General features: G+C 45.0%; 1 protein-coding gene across 3 annotated transcripts; it reads left to right on the top strand.

Annotated features, from left to right (window-relative positions):
* The first annotated feature begins 1,993 nt into the window (after nt 1-1,993).
* MTRES1 (mitochondrial transcription rescue factor 1) lies at nt 1,994-11,142 on the top strand. Of its 3 annotated transcripts, none has more exons than XM_032651946.1 (4): nt 1,994-2,403; nt 4,733-5,214; nt 6,840-6,912; nt 10,869-11,142. In XM_032651946.1, exons 2-4 carry the CDS (start codon nt 4,745-4,747, stop codon nt 11,046-11,048), a joined length of 723 nt encoding a protein of 240 aa, XP_032507837.1. In that variant the 5' UTR covers nt 1,994-2,403; nt 4,733-4,744; the 3' UTR covers nt 11,049-11,142. The 3 variants fall into 3 exon arrangements, with proteins under 3 accessions (XP_032507837.1, XP_032507835.1, XP_032507836.1); XM_032651944.1 differs by having other exon boundaries at nt 2,087-2,160; nt 10,869-11,063; XM_032651945.1 differs by lacking the exon at nt 1,994-2,403 and adding an exon at nt 2,487-2,649 and having other exon boundaries at nt 10,869-11,063.
* The last annotated feature ends 10,980 nt before the right edge of the window (nt 11,143-22,122 follow it).

Here is a 22,122-nt window from a genome sequence, read left to right as displayed (position 1 = left end):
TAGGCCCGTGAGCCATGGCCACTGAGCCTGCGCGTCTGGAGCCTGTGCTCCGCAACGGGAGAGGCCACAACAGTGAGAGGCCCGCGTACCGCTAAAAAAAAAAAAAAAAAAAAAAAAAAAAAAAAGGGCAGGGACTTCCCTGGTGGTGCAGTGGTTAAGAATCTGCCTGCCAATGCAGGGGACATGGATTCAAGCCCTGGTCCAGGAGGATCCCACATGCCGTGGAGCAACTAAGCCCATGTGCCACAGCTACTGAGCCTGCACTCTAGAGCCCACAAGGCACAAGTACAGAGCCCAAGTGCCACAGCCACAAATACTGAAGCCCGCGCGCCTAGAGCCCATGCTCCACAACAAAGAGAAGCCACTGCAATGAGAAGCCCACGCACCGCAACGAAGTGTAGCCCCCGTTTGCTGCACCTAGAGAAAGCCTGCACGCGGTAACGAAGACCCAAAGCAGCCAAAAGTAAAAATAAATAAAATTAAAAATTTAGTAAAAAAAAAGATAGCTGTTAAAAATGGGCAGAAGAACTGAACATTTTTCCAAAGAGGAAACGCATATGGCCAACAGACACATGCAAATATACTTGACATCATGAATCATCAGAGATATGCAAATTAAAATCACAATGAGAGCCGCAAGAGGGAGGAGATATGGGGATATATGTATATGTATAACTGATTCACTTTGTTATAAAGCAGAAACTAACACACCATTGTAAAGCAATTATACTCCAATAAAGATGTTTAAAAAAAAAAAACCATAATGAGATATTACCTCAGGCCTGTCAGAACGACTATCATCAAAAAGAACACAAATAACAAATGTTAGCAAGGACTGGAGAAGAGGGAACACTTGTACACTGTTGGTGGGAATGTAAATTGTTGCAGCCACTGTGGAAAACTGTATGGAGGTTTCTCAAAAAACTAAAAATAGAACTACCATATGACCCTGCAATTCTACTCCTGGGTATATTTCCGAAAAAATGCAAAAACACTAATTTGAAAAGATAACATGTACCCCAATGTTCATAGCAACAGTATTCACAGTTGTCAAGATAGGGAAGCAACCTAAGTGTCCAACTTGGAGGATGGACTTGGAGGGCATTATTCTAAGTGAAATAAGTCAGACAGAGAAAGACAAATATTGTATGATATCATTTACATGTGGAATCTAAAAAACACACCAGCTAGTGAATATAACAAAAAAGAAGCTGACTCACAGATGTAGAGAACAAACTAGCTGCTACCAGTGGGGAGAGGAAAGAAGAAGGGTCAATATAGAGATAGGGAATTAAGAGGTACAAACTATTAGGTATAAAATAAGCTACAAGGATATATTATACAAAATGGGAATATAGCAAATATGGAGTATAACCTTTAAAAATTGTGACTCACTATATTGTACACCTGTAATTTATATAATATTATACATCAACTATACTTCAATGAAAAATAAATTACTTAATAATTTATTTATTTATTTTTGGCTGCATTGGGTCTTCGTTGCTGCCTGCAGGCTTTCCCCAGCTGTGGCAAGCAGGGGCTACTCCGTTGCGGTGCGTGGGCTTCTCATTGTGGTGGCTCCTCTTGTGGAGCACAGGCTCTAGGCGCGTGGGCTCAGTAGTTGCGGCACACGGACTCAGTAGTTGTGGCACACGGGCTTAGTTGCTCTGCGGCTTGTGGAATCTTCCCCAAGCAGGGATCAAACCCTTGTCCCCTCACTGGCAGGCAGATTCTTAACCACTGTGCCACTAGGGAAGTCCTACTTAATTAATTAAAAAGAAAAGCTTTCTTCAACAATGTGGAATCAATCACTCAGCGTGCACTTCCCGCTCAGCTCAGAGCTGACCCTGTCCTCTCTCAGCAGCCCTCCCGGCGCAGTCCTCCGAGGCGAGGCTTCCAGCAGGGGTCGCTGTGCCGCTGCCATCGCCGCCGTGCCAGTGCGCACCGCCCAGCCTGCTCTCACTGCGCCGGCGCCGGCGCCGGCGGAAGGGGAGGGGCAAGGGCAGGGCGGGGTGTGGAGTCCGGCGCTCGGCGAAGCCATGGGGTGGGGGGGCGGGGCGGGGAGGGGGGAGAGGCGGTGACGTACAGGTAACTGCGCCCCTGCCCGGCGATCGGTGTCCACTGTTCGCTCCCGTTGCAAGCACATGGGAAATACGGGTAGGGCGAGCTCCAGTCCCCCTCCCGCGCTCCTGCCAGGTCTCCGCGTGAGTCTCTGGCGTCCTGCCCCAGCCGGGCCAGCTCGGGACGCCCCGTGGATCCGGGGACTCTTAGGGGCCTTGCGAACCCAGCGGGCCGAGGCCGTCTTCCCCTGGGCCCGGCCGTTCCTGTTGGCTGCAGACGCAGACCGCGAGCTCGAGGACGCTGGTGTCCAGTTTCCCTTGACCTTGAGGACCCGGGAAGGTGCGCAGCCCGACGGGGGTAGGGAGGGAGCGAGGCGAACATGACCTTGTTTCAGGACTTGGTCAGCCTCTGAGGTCTCCAAGAGAAGAGAAGATTTTTGTTTGCAGTTGAACTAAAAGCAGTTAAATCAGGTTTTCCATACGGAGTAGTTAACAGGCCTAGGAACATGGAGGGATTTCAAATGTCCCGCAGGTCAAGGACAGCGTTGCCTCTACATTCCAGTCGTTGCTTTTCTTACAGCCTTCGGTTAGTTCACCGATTTTATGTTTCTCCTGAAGATTTCACTCTAAACCTTCAGTGAAGGAGCCGTGATACTCCCCTTACGTCCACGCTGTCGCCAAAGAAATCTTTTAAAAAGCACTCCTATCAGATCACTTCCCTACTTAAGGTCTTGCTATAGTTCTCATGCGTTCTGGGTAAGTCCAAGCTTTGATAGGGAAGGCCCTTGGAGATCTAACCTCTTACCCATCAGCCCAGCGCCATCATTGTTCTTCATTGTAATGCACCGGTTTTTTTGACCTACTTTCACAGTATTTAATTAAGCACTTAACATGTGTCAGGCACTATTCTGGGCACTTGGGATTGAGCAGTAAATTATATAACATAGCAGATAAGTACTATTGCGAAAGAAAGTAGAACGGGGCAAGGGGAGATTTGGAGGACAAGACACCTGTTAAATGGAGTTGGAATGAGTAGACCTCATTGAGGTGAAGGTGATTTGTCCATGCAGATATCTGGGCTAAGAGTGTTCTGGGCAGCTGGAACAAAGGAGTCTACCCAGAAGTGTGCCTGTTGTGTATGAGGATCTTCAGGAAGGAGCTGAGTGAGCGTGGGTGAGAGAGGCAGGAGATGAGGTCAGAGCGGAAATGAAGGGGATAGATCACACAGGGACTATAGGCCAAGGGAGGGATTTTGCTTTTCTCTGTGCTTTTATAAGGTTGTGAGGGAAGGAGTGACATGATATAAATTACTTTTTAAAAGACTCACTCTGACTGCTCTATGGAGAACACACTGTAATGGAGCCTTTGTAGTAATCCTGGTGATAGATGGTGGCCTGAATCTGTGGTAACAGTGGGAATGGTGAGAAGTCATGGGATACTGGACATGTTTTGGAGATAAGCCACATGATTTCCTGACATTATGGATCTGAGTACGGGGGAAAGAGAAGAGTCAAGAGTGACTGGAAGCCTTTGTTCTCAGGAACTAGAAGGGTGGAGTTACCATTAACTGAGATGGGGAAGGCCACAGGTAGAGCAGATTTGGGCTTAGAGATATATCAGGAGTTTGTTTCCGGGCCAATTAAGTTTAAGGTGCCTGTTATGCACCCAAATGGAGATGTCGAATAGGCAGTTGGATGTTTTGTCAGGGTTTCCAAGACCACCCCTAGGTTCATTGATTTCACTAGGAAGACTCAACAGGATTCAGCTGTGGGTCATGGCTATGATTTACTACAGCAAAAGGATACAACATGCAAGGAAGAAGATGCATGGGGCAAAGTCTGGAGGGAGCCAGGTGCAATCTTCCAAGGGTCCTCCCAGTGGAGCACACAGGACATGTGGCATGTCAGCACCTCTGCCTCAGGAAACAATTACCTAGTTTGTGGGTCTCCAGGCCCCTTCTTTCTCTACTAGCTACTGCCTCTGTTAAACAGTGGGAAGAAGATGTGAAAGGAGGTGAAATGCAGATCTGTACAATTTGCTCATTCCTAGCTCTGATTTGCTGGAGTTGGAGATTGAAATAAAGTTTAGAGACTCACTGGCTTTCATGAAGTCATGATCTGGTATCTTCTGCAAAGTCAATATTGTAAGGATGTAATGTATGTCAGTAAATAGTCTTTCTTGTCCTGAGATTTTCCTTTTTAAAATAAATCATTGAGGGAGTTCCCTGGTGGCCTAGTAGTTAGGATTTCTGCTGTGGTCTGGGTTTAATCCCTGGTGGGGGGAACTGAGATCCCCGCAAGCTGCATGGCACAGCCAAAAAAAAAAAAAAGAAAAAAAAAATCATTGAGAACTATTGTTAATATTTTTCAGTAGCAGTCAGTACCCAAGCTAATTTGGGGGAGTGAGAAGAGTAGAACCGGTGTTTTCATACGTATTAGTATCTAATTCAACCTTGACCACCCTGTGAGGTCAGCACATTAATTACAGCTGGAAGACTCACCTAGTACAGTGTGCATGGCCCTTGGTACATGTGGACCAACATGGCCTTTTGTAGGAGGAAGCATAAGTACAGTACTAGATGTAAAGTGTTCATGGTGTGTATGGTTTATGTTGTAAGAATGCCAGGATACCACACTTGGGAAGTAAAACTGAATTATTGTCTGTTTCAGGTCGTATGAGCCATGGCTATGACTAGCATCAGATTGCCCAGCAGCGTTTTAAGAAAGCCAGATGCCTGGATTGGGCTCTGCGGAGCGCTACGAGGGACACCTTCACATAAACACTGTGCTTCCTGGAATCGATACTTATATTTGTCTAGTACCAAGTTAAATGCTTCAAATTATAAAACATTTTTCCATAACATTTTCTCACTGAGACTCTCAGGGCTTTTAATATCTCAAGAATATATTTTCCCATTTTCCATAAGACTCAAAAGTAATGTAAGCTCTAAAAAATCCACTAAAAAGACTCTGCAAAAAATGGAAGATGAAGGGGACTCTGATGAAGAGAGTGGACATCATGAGATGAGTGAGCAGGAAGAGGAGCCAGAGGACGACCCCAGTGTGGTCAGAGACCATAAGGACCTGGACAAAGTAGTGCAGTCTTTCCGATATGATGTTATCCTGAAGACAGGCCTAGATATCGGGAGAAAGTAAGTATATGCGTTTTAATACAAAATCGTTTGTCCGCTTGTTGGTTATTTTAAAGCAGCATTACCAATTACATGGCTTATATTATGGTGAAGAGTAATCATAGATGTGAAAGGGTCTTATAGGTAACCTGTTCCAATTATTTCATTCTATAGATGAGAAAACTAATTCCCAAAGAAGTCAAGTGACTGCCTGCAAGTCCCACATGGCACATTTCCTTGATTCTAAGACACAATCAACTTTGTAAGATGAACCATTGATGTAAAAACAGCTTCTTGGGGAAAAAAGGAATCACCATGTTAGATGTATATAGCAAGCATAGAATGCACCTGGGTTTCACAAACGCTACAGTGAGAAGGTACCTCTTAGAATCAACAGAAGCAGTATAACATGGTGGTTAAGACTGCAGGCTTTGTAGCCAGACTACTGGGGTTTTTCAATCCTGGGTTGTGTATGACCTTGGACAAGTTACTTAAAATCTCTGTGCAGTTTCCTCATCTGTAAAATGGGGGTAATAGAACCAGCTTTAGAAGATGGTGGCTAGGATTAAATGAGTCTATCGACCTAAAGCATTTATAACAGTGTGTGGCACATAGTGGGTACTCGGTATGTTAGCTATGATGATGAAAATACTGTGTGTGTTCATATATAGTGCATAGAGATACTAAGTGTAACTTTCAAGATTTCTTTAATATTCTCATTCCTTCTCTGCTAGACTAATTGTATAAGAATAGTGATCCTCATTGTTCATTCATTCCTTTAGCAATCATTGTGTGCATACTGCATGCAAGATAAGAATTGTGGTATGAAAAATAAATTAAGAAAGATTCCCTTGTGTAATTTGTATCTTTATGTCCTGATTTAAAGGCATAGTTCAGTTTTTAACTCTGAACCCACAGGCACCCTGGTCGGGACTTGAATGTTCTCTAAAATCTGGCAGGCTCATGAGGGGCCTCTCCCTCTCTCACAGTAGTAACTGCTGCTGTTCTTATTAGGAGAACCCCAGATGTCAGTCGCCTGGAGTCAGAGCACTAAAACGAAAGGGCACTCGTTTTTGTCTGTATCCTGCCGTGGTCTGGTTGCCCCAGTGATCAAATTCAGAGAGATCAGCAGCTGCTGGATTGGAACTTCCCCATCCTCAGTGCAAATTAGCAGAGGGTTTCTCAACAGCCTCACCATACATGGGGTGCCTGGTTTTTCTCACAGCACGTGAAGGGAAGGGAGTGCCCACTCATTATGGCTGTCGTGAATCACAGGCGCTACCACCTCTAAGGTGACTGCTGTAGGGGGAGTCACGTGGAGAGCACCGGGCCCACCCTGAATGCGCTAGATGCGGGTTCCAGCCCCCTTGGAAACCCCAGCAGGGCGCTGGTTACCTGCCTGCTGGCGCTAGCAGGTCTTTGCAGCCCCCAGCATGTACTCGGCAGTGCCCTTTGGTCTCCCTGTTTAGATATATATGGAAGCAGTTGACTTTCACTTTCCCAGCACCCAGAATGGAGATTTTGTGGGGAGGCCAGTCACTGTCAGGATAAGCATTACAAACAGCTGGTACTTTTCTCAAAATTATATAATTGTTTTGAATATATTTCTATTTTAAAGCACTTTGATTTTTTTCTTCTTTTTTTAGCAAAGTAGAAGATGCATTCTACAAAGGTGAACTCAGGCTGAACGGGGAAAAATTATGGAAGAAAAGCAGAACGGTGAGTTTTGTTGTTGTTTTTTTGGCTGTGTTGGGTCTTCATTGCTGTGCGCGGGCTTTCTCTAGTTGCAGTGAGCGGGGGCTACTCTTAGTAGCGGTGCGTGGGCGTCTCATTGTGTTGGCTTCTCTTGTTGCGGAGCACGGGCTCTAGGTGCGCAGGCTTCAGTAGCTGTGGCACGTGGGCTCAGTAGTTGTGGCGCACAGGCTTAGTTGCTCTGCGGCGTGTGGGATCTTCCCAGACCAGGGCTCGAACCCGTGTCCCCTGCATTGGCAGGCGGATTCTTAACCACTGCGCCCCCAGAAAAGCCCACAGTGAGATATTATGACAGCCAGATATTTTTGTCTGTTGTTCTTCCAGTACTCAGTTAATGCCTCCCCCAGTTTCCCCCAGGGCTCCTTCTTTAGGGCATCAGTGGCTCCTCGTGTATGTCTGTCTTGCCCCCTCTAAGGTCTCCCTCAGGCCTGGTCACATAGCTTCAGTTACGCAGACCACTTGCTCTTTGCAGCCATAATGACTTTGAGATGAAGCTTTCCCTTTTTTTAAAAAATTTTAAGACAAGTCACTATCAGAACTGGCAAAAATCTATTAAACTTCTAAGTCATTAATGTTAGCCCCCGTGAAATCATAATAATCAGGCTAAATCCATGTAGAGGCTTCTTCGGCCTGCTGTTACCTGAGCAGATGTGCAGCTCTGTTCAGCTCAGCAGTAGCCCCCCACCCCCAGTACCTGCTGGATACACTGCTCTGTGTGCAGGGCAGCCATCAAAAAGAAGGTTTCATATTTCCTGACAGCTCCATATCAGTACTATTGTTAAGTGAAAGAATCACTCACAAGTGTTATAAGAAAATGTATTTTTAGTATCCAGTGTTATAATAAATGATATATATATTCTTTTAAAAATGAATTTTTGTAAAAAGTTACATATATACATACATAGAATTAAAATATTAATACTACTAGTATTTATCTTTGAGTGGGGCACTGTGGGTTATATGTTCTTCATGCATTTTATTTTCTGAATTTTTTACGAGTATGTTTCACTTTTGTAATTGGAAAATATAATGATAGTAAAAGTTAACAAAACAATTTTTAAAAGTATATGACAGAGACCCTTAAAAAGTTTGGAAGACACAGACCTATGAGGCATTGGCAGACATAATCTAACTCTTAGTCAGTGTCCAGGGAATAAATGTTCCAGGGAAGTTAGACACACTTTTGAAGGTTGTTTTTATTTTAGCTTCTTTCCTATTTCAAACACTCCTGGGATTGGACGACCTGAGCTGCATCCTGTACCCCTGGGACATGGGAGGGCGTGAGCCATTGGCCACGGACCTGGGTGAGCACTGAGGCTGTCTTCAGTCTCTGCTCCCCAGACTCAGAGTGGTTCTTGCAGCTGAGTGGACAGGAGGGGGGATCCCCAGTGCTTGTCTTGGCCACCAAGTCACAAGGCCCAGATCCCTCTGATGGCACCTGACCTGACAGGTTCGGACTGCAGGTGTCAGTCCTTGCTCAGTGAGCTGTAGGAAATCAAGCACTCCAGACATGCACCTGGAGATCAGGTCCCTCTTGTCCCTTAATTGCTTTTTCCTGCTTGTAGCCCAACCCCCTTCTCACCAGCCACAGTGTTCCAAAGACAAGATCTGTTCTTGGTGCACAGTGTCTCTGCCAGGGCCTCATTTACAGACACCATAAATCTATTTTTCTCCCTGTGCTTTGAGATATTGTTAACTACAGTCTAATTGCTGCTTCTTCATTCTGCCTTGGGTGTTCTGTTGTCTTGGCTGCCTTCCAGATTTCTCCTGAGGGTCAGCAAAGGAAGGGGCCAGCATTAACACTCGGCTGCCTTGTTACTAGGAGGCCTGGTAGCCATAGTAACTGCAGCTAAGGGGAGATTGGAAATGTAGATGCTTGGAACAGCCCCTAATTCCAGCCAGTTTTGCTTTGTGCCTACTGTGCCGTCTCCCACGGTAGAAGGGACAGGGCTTTGCAGGGAAAGAGGAACACCTCCCCTTCCGTGGCCTGCTCCGTGGGGCCTGAGCCTGGCTGCCTGCAGCTGAGCAGAGCTTTTCTGTGAGTTGCACACCAGATGGGGCCCAGAGTGCTGTGGGTGCTGGGTAACTGTTGACCTAAATAGAGGGTGTATGGAGCCCAAATATGGGACTGAAGCCTTCCTAACCTCACCTCTCCCTGGGATTCACCGGGTAAAGGAGAAACATTGCTTCCCTATTCTCTGCCCTAGAAGAAAGCCACCAGAACGATCCACTCTCCTTTTAAGGGGCAGACATCACACATAGTATATCCACGAAAGGGTACATGAGAAGGGTTGCCTTTTTCTCTGTATACCCTTTTATACCTTTTTTTAACGTATTGTATCATGTGCTTATATTACTTATTAAAAAATGAATTTTAATGACACAAAGTTATGCCAAAAAAGGTAAAGCAGAGTTCCCAAGCCGTGTATTTCTGAACATTGATTTTAAATGTCTACACAGTTTGGGCAAATGGTCATTTAAAAAAAAAAAAATTGAATCCAGCAGAACTTCAGGAGGACTGACCGCCCTTCCCCGCGACTCCCCACTCCCACCTCTGCCCAGCCCAGATGATGCCTTCAAACCCACAAGGAGAAGCAGTCTTCATGCCTTGCTGTGGTTTGAGTCTCTCTGCTTCTCAGCCCAGAGGGGAGAGTTAATGGTTTAAAATCAGCCCCTGTGAGTTTTACATCCAGCCGCCTGGATTGACCAGTGTGGCATCACGGTGAGCAGGCGTGCATTCCCATGTTGTAGACTTAGTACTGGGCCTGCGGAAGCCTCGAGTGGGTGGCTCGCCCTAGTGAGGTACAGATATCCCAACAGCGTGAAGTTAGACTGCCTCAGGGCATTCATCGACAAATGAGGCAAACATAAGCATTTGTCACCATGCTCCTTAAACACAAGCCCCCAAGCAGGCTTCTAAGTGGGTACCTGTGCCCACTTAGAGTCCATGGCCCACACATGGAGGTCTGTCCCTGTCTTCCTGTCCATCTCTTCACCACTGCCCCCATCCTTGGCTTGGAAGCGGTGGTGAATGGTCTGAGACAGCCTCTGGTCATCCTGGCTTGTGTTCTAGTAGAAGCATGTGGCACCTGGGCCGGTTTATCCCCTTCCTGAGTTGCTGGGCAGATCCCCTGGGATCCTGAGCTGCCAGGACCAGGTGTCTCATGGGCTGTTTGCACCATGGCAGCACTGATGTGACTGCCCCCAGGGCATGTCCTGCGCTCGCTCAACCCAAAGCTCCCATCTGGACAAAAACGGGTTTGACCTCAGCCCTTTTAACCCAAGTCAGCATCCAACTCGACCCTCTTTTCTGTGGCATTCCATCCTTGTGCGTTGAGTCCTGTCTCCTTGGTGATGTGGCATCACTGGCGCTAGCCAATGCTGGAAAGCAGTTTATTTACTTCGATTTCTTTAGGAGATGCAGCTGACCGTTGTTCCACTGTGACAGATTTCCAACAAATTGTGCCCTGTCCCCAGTGATGTAGCTTAACTGTGTTGAAATCAGTGAAAGTGTTACACTGAAAATTGTCTTCTCAGTGCATGTAGTAATTACTGTGCTCATAATCTCTAAGGTTGTGCCCTGCTTCATCTTCTGCCACTGTTACAAAATAAATGCTTCCATTCAAGTGTTTCCTGAAGTCATGCAATAGACAAAACTGAAGCCACACAGGCCCTGTCCACGAGCAGCCAGTTGTCTCAGCCTGAAGGAGGGACACTGGCCCCTATTGAGCCACATGGTTCTGAGGCATCTGCCCGGAGAGGGGGGCCCTTTCACCTGGAAGCACTAGGGAGAAGTGACCATTACAGAGGAGTCACCTGTGCCCCGGGTGGTGGTCGCCCAGTGAAAACTCAAAGGAGAGACGTTTGCATTGGCCGAGTTTCCCAAAATGTAACGAAGGTTCTGTTTTCTTTTTAATTTTCAGGTGAAAGTGGGAGATACATTGGATCTTCTAATTGGAGAGGATAGAGAAGCAGAAACAGAGACCGTGATGAGGATTCTTCTGAAAAAAGTGTTTGAAGAGAAGACCAGCAGTGAGAAGTACAGAGTGGTGTTACGGCGGTGGAAAAAGTTACAATTGCCCAAAAAAAGTACGCTCAAATAAATGGATTGCTTTTTAGCGACAAAGCTGCTTTCTAGTGGTGGGGGAAGGGGCCAGGTTAAAAAGAGGACGTTTTTACTAAAATAAGGTTCTCCTACCACTTGTGGAATCTCCTGAGCCAATTTTGTGGAAGTCAGCATTCGTATCGTGGCTCCTACAGACGCTTCCCTTGGCCTGGATTTCCCTCCCAGGCTTGATTTGTCCACAGTTCGACCTCGTGAGCCTGAGTGAGACATGTGCTGAATGAACTAAGCCCAGAGAGGGTCTCCGTGGCCAGCCTGCTGTTTCCCACGTTATCTACCTCGGGAGGCAGTGTAAAATAAACTGGCCTTGTTCTTAGTGTCATTTCAGTTTTATCCCTGTCAACCAGCTTCCCTGGGTTCAGGCTTCTTAAGGCAAAACCAAGCCAAGTCAAGGTCCCCTTTATCTCCTTAGGGGAGCAGCACTGGGAGACCCCTTTATCCACTGACCTTTCTGAATTACCAACATGTTGGCCTTAGTTCCCTTCAGTTTGTCTCCAGAAGTCTGGATAGTAAAGTTGTTCCAACTGATTCCAAATGGGCTAGTTAGGGCCCATTTAAAATTAATTGTTTAGGGCATGGGGTTGATAGGCTAAGGCAGCTGGAGGCCTTTTGTATGGCATGCAAGTTAGGAATGCCTTTTACATTTTTATTTATTTATTTATTTATTTTGTGCGGTACGTGGGCCTCTCACCGCTGTGGCCTCTCCCGCTGCGGAGCACAGGCTCCGGACGCGCAGGCTCAGTGGCCATGGCTCACGGGCCCAGCCGCTCCGCGGCATGCGGTATCTTCCCAGACTGGGGCACGAACCTGTGTCCCCTGCATCGGCAGGTGGACTCTCAACCACTGCGCCACCAGGGAAGCCCGGCTTTTACATTTTTAAAGGGTTGTTTTAAAAAAAGAGAAAGGAACTTATGGCAGAGACCTTACGTAGCCCACAAAGCATAAAATATTTACATTGACCTACAGAAAGAATGTGATGACCCTCCCTGATTTAAGCGATGGTTTACTTTTCAGGTGAAAGTAGAAAACACACAGATTTTATCCGTAAAGAGAATAAAGCATCAGAGACTAATTATTCTAATTCTCAAGAAAGTGTTATAAAAGGGACTAAAAAAATAGAGTAGTAATAGAACGGACACACACATAATACACATCATCTAAGAAAAGGACATCTGCTTAAATAAATTGGTCTGTAGATTCCCGGGAGCAGTGTGCTAGCACTGGAAGGGTTGGCTCAAATAGACTTATTAGACTCTTGTGTCATCAAGACCGACTATGTCTGGGTCCTTTTATTTGCCCTCCAGGAATTCTTGAGAATTCAGGTTAACTGATACAGAAGGGAAACTTCTGTAGCCCAAAGCAGTGAGATGTTTGGTCACATGAGTCTGGAAGTCTTACCAGCTCAGATTTCAGAGGAGCTCAGGAAAATTGATTTTTATTTGAAAGCTTAAATCAGCTCTCAGGAAGCAATAATATATACTGTGCCGTGTAACAGAAGGAATTTTTCTATTTTACCACTTGTTAATTAGGCTTTTACATCAGTGAAAATAGTATAATTAATTTCAACACGAGTTAATTATGAGTTTTAATTTAGGAGATTATAGTAACGATGATGCTTTTTCTCATTTTCTTCACCTCTCTGTGCCTTTCTGTCTCTCCTTCCCTGCCACCCTCTCTCCCTCCCTTCTCTTGATTGCTCTTTGGAAAGTAACAGAAAGCCAAATAAGTCTTGCATGGTGAGGGGCAGCATGACCTAGTGATATATGTCAGGGGTCCTAGTTTTTAGGCTCTGTCTTGCCCTTAGCAAGTTTGGTTACCTTGGTTATATTCTGGCCTTAACCTCTCTGAGCTTCAGCTTCTTCACTGGTCAGGAAGGGATCAGGATACTAATTTCCTTACCTTGTTGAGTTCAGTCTTCAGAAGAGTTAAAATGTGTTGTGTGAGGCAAGATGAGTTGATAGTAGCTAGAAAGCAGGAAGGCCCATTTGAAAGGCTGTTGGAAGCTCTATTGGTAATTAAGTACCTCAGCTTAGCTGGTGGGATTTGACCCATTACAGGCTTCTCTGTTTTTAAAAATCAAAATAAGCAAAAAGACGTCTGATGGTGGAGAATGTTGGTTTGGTCATACCACATGGCAAAAACTGATCTCTCATAGTTGTCTACAGCACAAGGGATTTAGAACATATTTATGAAACAGCAGAAACAAAAGCAATTCATAAAGATTTATGGAACTCTTGCAGCTCACTCTATGATAGCTGCTTTATAAATGCCATCCTGGCAAGGCCTCCTCAGTGAACATGTGACCAACATGATGAAAAACTTAAAAGATTTGGATGTTTCTAATTCAGTGCTTCTCAACCTGGCATGATTTTACCCCCTTGGGGACATTTGGCAATGTCTGGAGATATTTTTGTCTGTCACAACTGAGGGGGAGGGGGTGGGATGGGCGTCAAATGGGTAGAGACAGGTGATGCTGCTAAACATCCTACAGTGTACAGATAGTCCCCACAACAAAGAATGATCAGACCTTAAACGTCAGTGGTACTGAGGCTGAGATGCCCTGCTCTAATGGGGTGACAAGAATTCTTTTTTTCAATAGGTCTGGCTTTCACAGCAATCAGACAAAAAAGAAATAAAACATATCCAAATCGGAAGGGAAGAGGTAAAACTGTTATTATATGCAGATGACATGATACTCTCTATACAGAATACCCTGAGACTTCACACAAAAACTATTAGAACTGATAAATGAATTCAACAAGATAGCAGGATACAAGACTAATATACAGAAACCTGTTGCATTTCTTTACACTAACAATGAAATACCAGAAAGTTAAAAAAAAAAAAATCTCGTTTAAAATCACTTCAAAAGAAAAACAAAAACACGCAGTGGTTGAGAGTCCGCCTGCTGATGCAGGGAACACGGGTGTCGTGCCCCGGTCTGGGAAGATCCCATATGCCGCAGAGCGGCTGGGCCTGTGAGCCATGGCCACTGAGCCTGCGTGTCCGGAGCTTGTGCTCCGCAACGGGAGAGGCCACAACAGTGAGAGGCCCGCATACCGCAAAAAAAAAAAAAAGAAAAACAAATACCTAGGGGCTTCCCTGGTGGCACAGTGGTTAAGAACCCGCCTGCCAGTGCAGGGGACATGGGTTTGAGCCCTGGGCCGGGAAGATCCCACATGCTGCGGAGCAACTAAGCCTGTGAGCCACAACTCCCGAGCCTGTGCTCTAGAGCCCGCGAGCCACAACTATTGAAGCCTGCGTGCCTAGAGCCCGTGCTCCGCAGCAAGAGAGGCCACCACAGTGAGAAGCCCGTGCACCACAACAAAGAGTAGCCCCCACTTGCCGCAACTAGAGAAAGTCTGCGCACAGCAATGAAGACCCAACACAGCCAAAAATAAATAAAATTAAAAAACAAAAAACCCACAAATACCTAGGAATAAACCTAACCAAAGAGATTAAAGACATACGCTGAGAACTATAAAACATTGGTAAAGGAAATTGAAGATGATTCAAGGAAATGAAAAGATATCCCATGTTCTTGGATTGGAAGGATTAATATTGTTAAATTAATATTGTTTAAATGGCCATACTACCCAAAGCAATCTACAGATTTAATGCAATCCATATCAAATTACCCATGACATTTTTCACAGAACTAGGACAAATAATCCTAAAATTTATTTAGAACTACAAAAGCAATCCTGAGGAAAAAGAATGAAGCTGAAGGCATAATCCTTACTTCAGACAGTACTAGAAACTTACAGTAATCAAAACAGTGTGGTATTGGCACAAAAACACATATAGATCAATGTACAGAATAGAGAGCCTAGAAATAAACACACACATGGTCAACCTTAAACAAAAGAGGCAAGAATATACGATGGAGAAAAGACAGTCTCTTCGGCAAGTGGTGTTGGGAAAGTTGGATAGCCGCATGTAAATCAATGAAGTTAGGACACACCCTCACACCATACCCAAAAATAAACTTGGAATGGCTTAAAAATATAAGACATGACACCATAAAACTCCTAGAAGGTAACATAGGCAAAACATTCTTTGACATAAGTCATACCAAAGTTTTCTTAGGTCAGTTTACCAAGGCTATAGAAATAAAAGCAGGGGCTTCCCTGGTGGCGCAGTGGTTAAGAATCCGCCTGCCAATACAGGGGACATGGGTTCGAGCCCTGGTCCGGGAAGATCCCACATGCTGTGGAGCAACTAAGCCCATGTGCCACAGCTACTGAAGCCTGTGCGCCTGGAGCCTGTGCTCCACAACAAGAGAAACCACTGCAATGAGAAGCCCTTGGCAACTAGAGAAAGCCCGTGCACAGCCACGGAAGACCTGATGCAGCCAATAAATAAATAAATAAAATAAATCTATTTAAAGAAAAATAAAAGCAAAAATAAATGGGGCCTAATCAAACTATAAGGGTTTTTTAAAATCTTTATTTATTTATTTATTTGGCTGCGCTGGCTCTTTGCTGCTGCATGCGGGATCTTCGTTGAGGTGTGCAGGATCTTTAGTTGCAGCATGTGAACGCTTAGTTGCAGCATGTGGGATCTAGTTCCCTGACCAGGGATCAAACCCAGGCCCCCTGCATTGGGAGCGTGGAGTCTTAGCCACTGGACCACCAGGGAAGCCCCCAAACTTTATTTTAAATTAATTAATTTATTTTTGGCTGCATTGGGTCTTTGTTGCTGCACGCAGGCTTTCTCTAGTTGCAGCGAGTAGGGGCTACTCTTTGATGTGGTGTGTGGGCTTCTTATTGCGGTGGCTTCTCTTGTTGTGGAACATGGGCTCTAGGCACGTGGGTTTCAGTAGTTGTGGCATGCGGGCTCTAGAGCGCAGGCTCAGTAGTTGTGGTGCATGGGCTCAGTTGCTCTGCGGCATGTGGAATCTTCCCGGACCAGGGTTCAAACCCGTGTCCCCTGCATTGGCAGGCAGATTCTTAACCACTGTGCCACCAGGGAAGTCCGGGAAGTCCCCAAACTTACAAGCTTTTGCACAACAAAGGAAACCATAAACAAAAAAGGAAAAGACAACCTACAGACTGGGAAAAAATATTTGTAAATGATGTGACCAACAAGGGCTTAATTTCCAAAATATACAAACAGCTCATACAACTCAATAACAAAAACCAAACAATGCAATCAAAAAATGAGCAGACCTAAATAGACATTTTTGCAAAGAAGACGTACAGATGGCCAACAGGCACATGAAAAGGTGCTCAACATCGCTAATTATAGAAATGTGAATCAAAACTACAGTGAGGTACCACCTCATACAGGTCAGAATGGCCATCATTAAAAAGTCCATAAACAGGGCTTCCCTGGTGGCACAGTGGTCAAGAATCCTCCTGCCAATGCAGAGCACACGGGTTCGAGCCCTGGTCTGGGAAGATCCCACATGCCACAGAGCAACTGAGCCCGTGTGCCACAACTACTGAAGCCCGCGTGCCTAGAGCCCGTGCTCCGCAACAACAGAAGTCACCACGATGAGAAGCCCGTGCACTGCGATGAAGAGTAGCCCCCACTCGCCGCAACTAGAGGAAGCCTGCACACAGCAACGAAGACCCAATGCAGCCAATAAATAAAGAATAAAATATATTCTTTAAAAAAAAAGTCCATAAACAATAAATGCTGGAGAGGGTGCAGAGAAAAGGGAACCCACCTACACTGTTGGTGTGGGAATGTAAGTTGGTGCAGCCACTATGGAAAACGGTATGGAGCTTCCTCAAAAAACCAGTAATAGAGTTGCCATATGATCCAGAAATCCCACTCCTGGGCATATATCCAGAGAAAACTCTATTTGAAAAGATGCATGCACCCCAATGTTTATTGCAGCACTATTTACAATAGCCAAGACATGGAAACAACCCAAGTGCCCATCGACAGATGAATGGATAAAGAAGTGGTATATATATATATATATATATATATATATATATATATATATACACACAATGGAATAAGATTCAGCCATAAAAAAAGAATGAAATATTGCCATTTGCAGCAACATGGATGGACACAGAGATTATCATCATACTAAGTGAAGTAAGTCAGAGAAGACATATGATATCACTTGTATGTGGAATCTAAAAAATAATACAAATGAACTTATTTACAAAACAGAAACAGACTCACAGACATAGAAAACAAATTTATGGTTACCAAAGGAGAGGAGGGGCAAATTCGGAGTATGGGATTAACAGATACAATTTACTATACATCAAATAGATAAACAACAAGGATTTACTGCATAGCACAGGGAAATACATTCAATATCTTGAATATATATATATATAAATATATATATTTGGATCACTTTGCTGTACAACTGAAACTAACACAATATTGTAAATCAACTATACTTCAATTAAAAAAATAATAAAAATAAAAAATGTGTGGCTTTCCCAGGAAAGTCTGAAAATGCTTCTAGTGTATGTTTGCAGTTTTTTAAGGATGAACAATTTAAAGTTATGACTATTTTTGTAGAGCAGGGGTCCCCAACCCCTGGGCCGCAGACTGGTACCAGTCTGCGGCCTGTTAGGAACCGGGCTGCACAGTAGGAGGTGAGTGGCGGGCGAACAAGCGAAACTTCATCTGCCGCTCCCCATTGCTCCCCATAGCTCGCGCTGCCACATGAACCCAACAGCCACCCCCCTGGCCGTGGAAAATTTGTCTTCCATGAAACCAGTCCCTGGTGCCAAAAAGTTGGGGACTGCTGCCGTAGAGGCCCATCCAATCCTTTTACCAGTAATGGTTAATCCCTTCAAAGAAATAGCTCTCCCCTGGGCAGTGTGACGCTAATTGCATTTCTCTGCCAAATAGCATTTACCATGTTCCATGGAAAATTATATAGACGGCTAGGCAATAGTTTCATTATTTTTTTAGCATTTTGGGGAGAAAAGTAGACATTTGGGGGAAAATTCTTAGGTCATGGTTTATTTGGTCAATAATGATTGAGGGAATAGAAACTACCATTTTTCAAGAAACTAAAAACAAAACAGATTTCCTTTGGAGAGGTGGTGTATGTTCTATGAACTTTCTTAAAGGGTGTGCAAGGTATACGAGGCAAGTAAAGAGACACTCTACGGAAGTCCTACCTTATCTTGGTCGTATGTATTTTGGCTTTCAAAAAGTTACTGTCAGAATTAGATAGATAACCAACAAGGACCTACTGTATAGCACAGGGAACTCTACTGAATATTCTGGGATAACTTAGAAAAGAATCTAAAAAGGAGTGAATATACGTATATGTATAACAATCACTTTGCTGTACACCTGAAACTAACACAACATTGTAAATCAACTATACTCCAATAAAATAAAAATAAAAAAAATAAAAAGTTACTGCCAGGGTTATCAGTCGGCTTACTGACCATCTTGAGAAATTAGAAACTCCATCGAGCAGACCCCATAGAGCAGAATGTGGGCATCTCCCAAATGGCTTCCGAGTCATATGGGTGGCTTAAGATGAGCCATGGTAGCAGGATTTTCACCTTGGAAATCAGCAAGCACCGTGAAACAGAATGGATTTTTCCCTTGGAGAGCCAGTTGTCACACATTTACCAGCACATCCCTGGGCGGAATGGGGAGGTGCACCCACAAGAGTTTCCACTGGGAGATGCCGGGGCACCAGCACCCACCCTCCAAGTTCTTCTTTCAAGTTATCTTTTCTCTTTTCTTGTTCTCACATCGTTCCACATGTCCCCCTCCCTTACTTTAGCTAATCATTCTAATGTGCTTAATGTGTATCCTTTTGTTGGTATGCAGTCTTATAAAATGTTTTGTTGTTCTGTGCACATATTATAAATATATTTATATATTATAATTATTATATTATAAATAAAAAAATATATTTTAAATTTCATAAATGACATTACTATATATTTCATTTTGTATCTTACTTTCTTCACTAAGCCCATCCATGGCACTCTAGGCACATCTAATCCATTGCTTCTCACTGCTGCATAATAAACACTGAAGTACATCCACCACAGTTTGCCCACCCACTCTCCCAGTGACATTCTCCCACCCAACTCCCCTCACCACAAAAAACACAGTGCTGCTTTCTCTCCAGGATGGCTGCACCAGGCTGCCCTCCCACCAGCAATACCCAAAGTACCTATAGACTCATAGCCTCACCCAGCCCCTGGCATGACCCAGCTTTCTAATTTTTGCCAGTCTAATTATGAGTATAAAGAGATACAGTTAGTTTGACATACACTCTTCGTAAGTTCTCTCCACAGCCTGTGCTTCTGCCTTTTGGTAGCTGCTACAACCAGTCTGTGCTTGGCATTTCTCTGAGGGCTCTGAAATTGGACACAGCTTTCTGAGATGGCCACTCTCCTGTCCTCTCAAAGACACGCTTGATGGCCCTTTCTTGTTTTAAGATTTTTTTGTTCGTTATTAGTTAACACACCAGGTATATCAAAAGATGGATGGTGAAAGTCAACAATTTTGCAAGATCCTGAGGACATGGGTCACTCACAATGCACTTTTTTTTTTTTTTTTTTTTTTTTTTTTTACAATGCACTTCTTGATTCCCTTGTGGAGATGTCAACTGTATCCAATGGACCTTCGATCCTGGGAATTTATCCTTAAAGTTGGAGGAAACTTCCCCAGGCCAGACAAGTGAAGGCCCAAAGACTGATTGCAGTCAGAGTAGAACAGCAAGTATCTAAAATGGGCAATTTCTGTTTAGAAGTCTGGACTGGTAAAGCCCATTTCTGGAGTCCCACTCAGAGGGGTTGCTTATATTAGATACTTCCCCACAGAATGTGTAGGGAATTTTCTTTAGGATTGTAGGGGAAATCCCTTAACTCTTGATTCTGAGACAGATAAATCTATGGTGAGGCTACAATAATAGCAGCCAATTCTTTGGACTCAAGCAATCAGTATTAATTACCTGAAGACAAGGCAGCCATCACCATATGCTGAAGGATATGCCTTGTCATGCCTGGCACTGTGCCTGCACTGCGATATCAGCTGGTCAGATACAATGGGGAGACTCGGGTTTAATACCTCACGTCAGAAATAGCAGGATACTTAGCAACTGTGTTTCAGCCTGTGAGAGACAGGAGAGTCAGGAACCTGCACTCCGGCAGGTGTGCCTCAGACCAAAGCCTGACCCTGTCCTCCTGCCACGGCCTCAGCCGTCTGCACCCGGGCAGAGCCGATGTCCTCAGCCTGCTTATACCCACATGCATCTTGAAAATCAACCGAAGGCAAGAGGCATCATGTTTTGTACTGTTTACCATCAGAACCTTCTCTCCAAGCTCAAACAGGCTTCGTACCTACCAACGAACAAGGCTTGCTAGAATCATGAAACAGTGCCCAGGAGATAGTAGAGGTTACAAATATTTTTGCTAAACGAATGAACTTCCTTTAGAGGCAGAGATGATTCTTACTGCATTCCTTGTTCTATTTCCTGTGGCATTGAGAGGTTTCCTGAGTCAGATACTCTGACTGGGGTGGATCCAGAAGCTCAGCGACTGTGGACAGTCAGCAAAACCCCAAGTTAAACAGCCGGGAACCACCAGGCAGACAGACGAACAGATTTAGTCCACACAGCTACATAAGCGGCAGCGTGGAAATCAAGAGCACAAACTGGGGAGTCAGCCTTGCCATCACTAGAGGCTCCCATTTCTGCCAGCATTGTGACCTTGACCAAGTTACTTAACCTCTGAAAGCATCCCCATCTGTAGGATAGGGAATACAAATATCTATCCCACAGGGTTTCCGTGAGGAATACATGAAATAACGTATGTCACATCCCTAGCACATTCCTGACCCATTGCAGGAGCTTAGAGACCGGGAGCTTTTCTGAAAAACACAACTCCCTATAATTTAAGGCCCCACCGTCACTTCTGAATACACAGCTGCCACACCGCAGAAGCTTCTGAAAGGAAAAGCTGTGGCATTCCATGTTCTCAACCTCTGTCAAGGACACAGTTCACCATCTGGACTACACACTCTAGAAGAACAAACAAATTGCTGCTCTTTAAAATAAAAGCAATGGGGCTTCCCTGGTGGCACAGTGGTTGAGAGTCCGCCTGCCGATGCAGGGGACACGGGTTCATGCCCCGGTCCGGGAAGATCCCACATGCCGCGGAGCAGCTGGGCCCGTGAGCCATGGCCGCTGAGCCTGCGCGTCCGGAGCCTGTGCTCTGCAACGGGAGAGGCCACAACAATGAGAGGCCCATGTACCGCAAAAAAAAAAAAAAAAAAAAAAAAAAGCAATGGACAGGCCTCCCCCTGCAGAAATGTTCTGGCAAAAGCTACCACATTGGGCCAGTGACCCTAAGCCCTGATGCTGAAGCATTTGTAAACCTGCCTCTTCCCACTGACCTGAAAGCTAAGATTTCATTTATCACTAGTTAAGAAGTCAGGATGGCAAGGTGACTAGAACACCAGCAGAGGAAGGCAGCCTTACTGGGCTGAGAAGGCAGAGTTCAACACGATTGTATCAGAACAGAATATTCCCCTCCCTACTTAGAACAGGTGAAGAGTTTCTTCTTTTCGTACGGATCCAAGGACAATTTGGTGAAAACAAAGTCATCCAGCCCTGGACTAATTCTGCAGGTTCACGAAACTCCTCCTCCTCCTCTAGTTCCAGCCCCATTGGCTTCCTTTTATTGTTTCCTAAGGGGTTCTTCTTGTACCCCAAAGCTTGTTTGCATGCTGAACTTTTCACCTAATTAATTCCTCATTTTCAAATCTAGGCTAGTCATCCATTTCCTTGGGGAAGTTTTTTTTTTGCGGTACTCGGGCCTCTCACTGCTGTGGCCTCTCCCGTTGCGGAGCACAGGCTCCGGACATGCAGGCTCAGCGGCCATGACTCACGGGCCCAGCCGCTCCGCGGCATGTGGTATCTTCCCGGACCGGGGCACGAACCCGTGTCCCCTGCATCGGCAGGCGGACTCTCAACCACTGCGCCACCAGGGGAGCCCGGGGAAGTTTTTCCTGACAACTCCAACAAGGACCAGTCTACCTGTTTCACAGTATTAAGTACTCCTCATTAATAAACTTATAATTTGTAATTTTAA

The sequence above is a fragment of the Phocoena sinus genome, chromosome 12 (genome assembly GCF_008692025.1).
Source record: "Phocoena sinus isolate mPhoSin1 chromosome 12, mPhoSin1.pri, whole genome shotgun sequence".
NCBI classification, from domain to species: Eukaryota; Metazoa; Chordata; class Mammalia; order Artiodactyla; family Phocoenidae; genus Phocoena; species Phocoena sinus.
The sequence above is the reverse complement of the archived record's forward strand: the minus strand, read 5'-3'. Positions and strand labels throughout refer to the sequence as shown.

Bases quoted from the DNA above. Each gene is read 5' to 3' on its own strand.
- MTRES1 (XM_032651946.1), top strand. From the start codon at position 4,745: ATGGCTATGACTAGCATCAGATTGCCCAGCAGCGTTTTAAGAAAGCCA. The intron at 5,215-6,839 runs GTAAGTATATGC...TTCTTTTTTTAG, and splicing joins GGCCTAGATATCGGGAGAAA to CAAAGTAGAAGATGCATTCT. The intron at 6,913-10,868 runs GTGAGTTTTGTT...TTTAATTTTCAG, and splicing joins TATGGAAGAAAAGCAGAACG to GTGAAAGTGGGAGATACATT.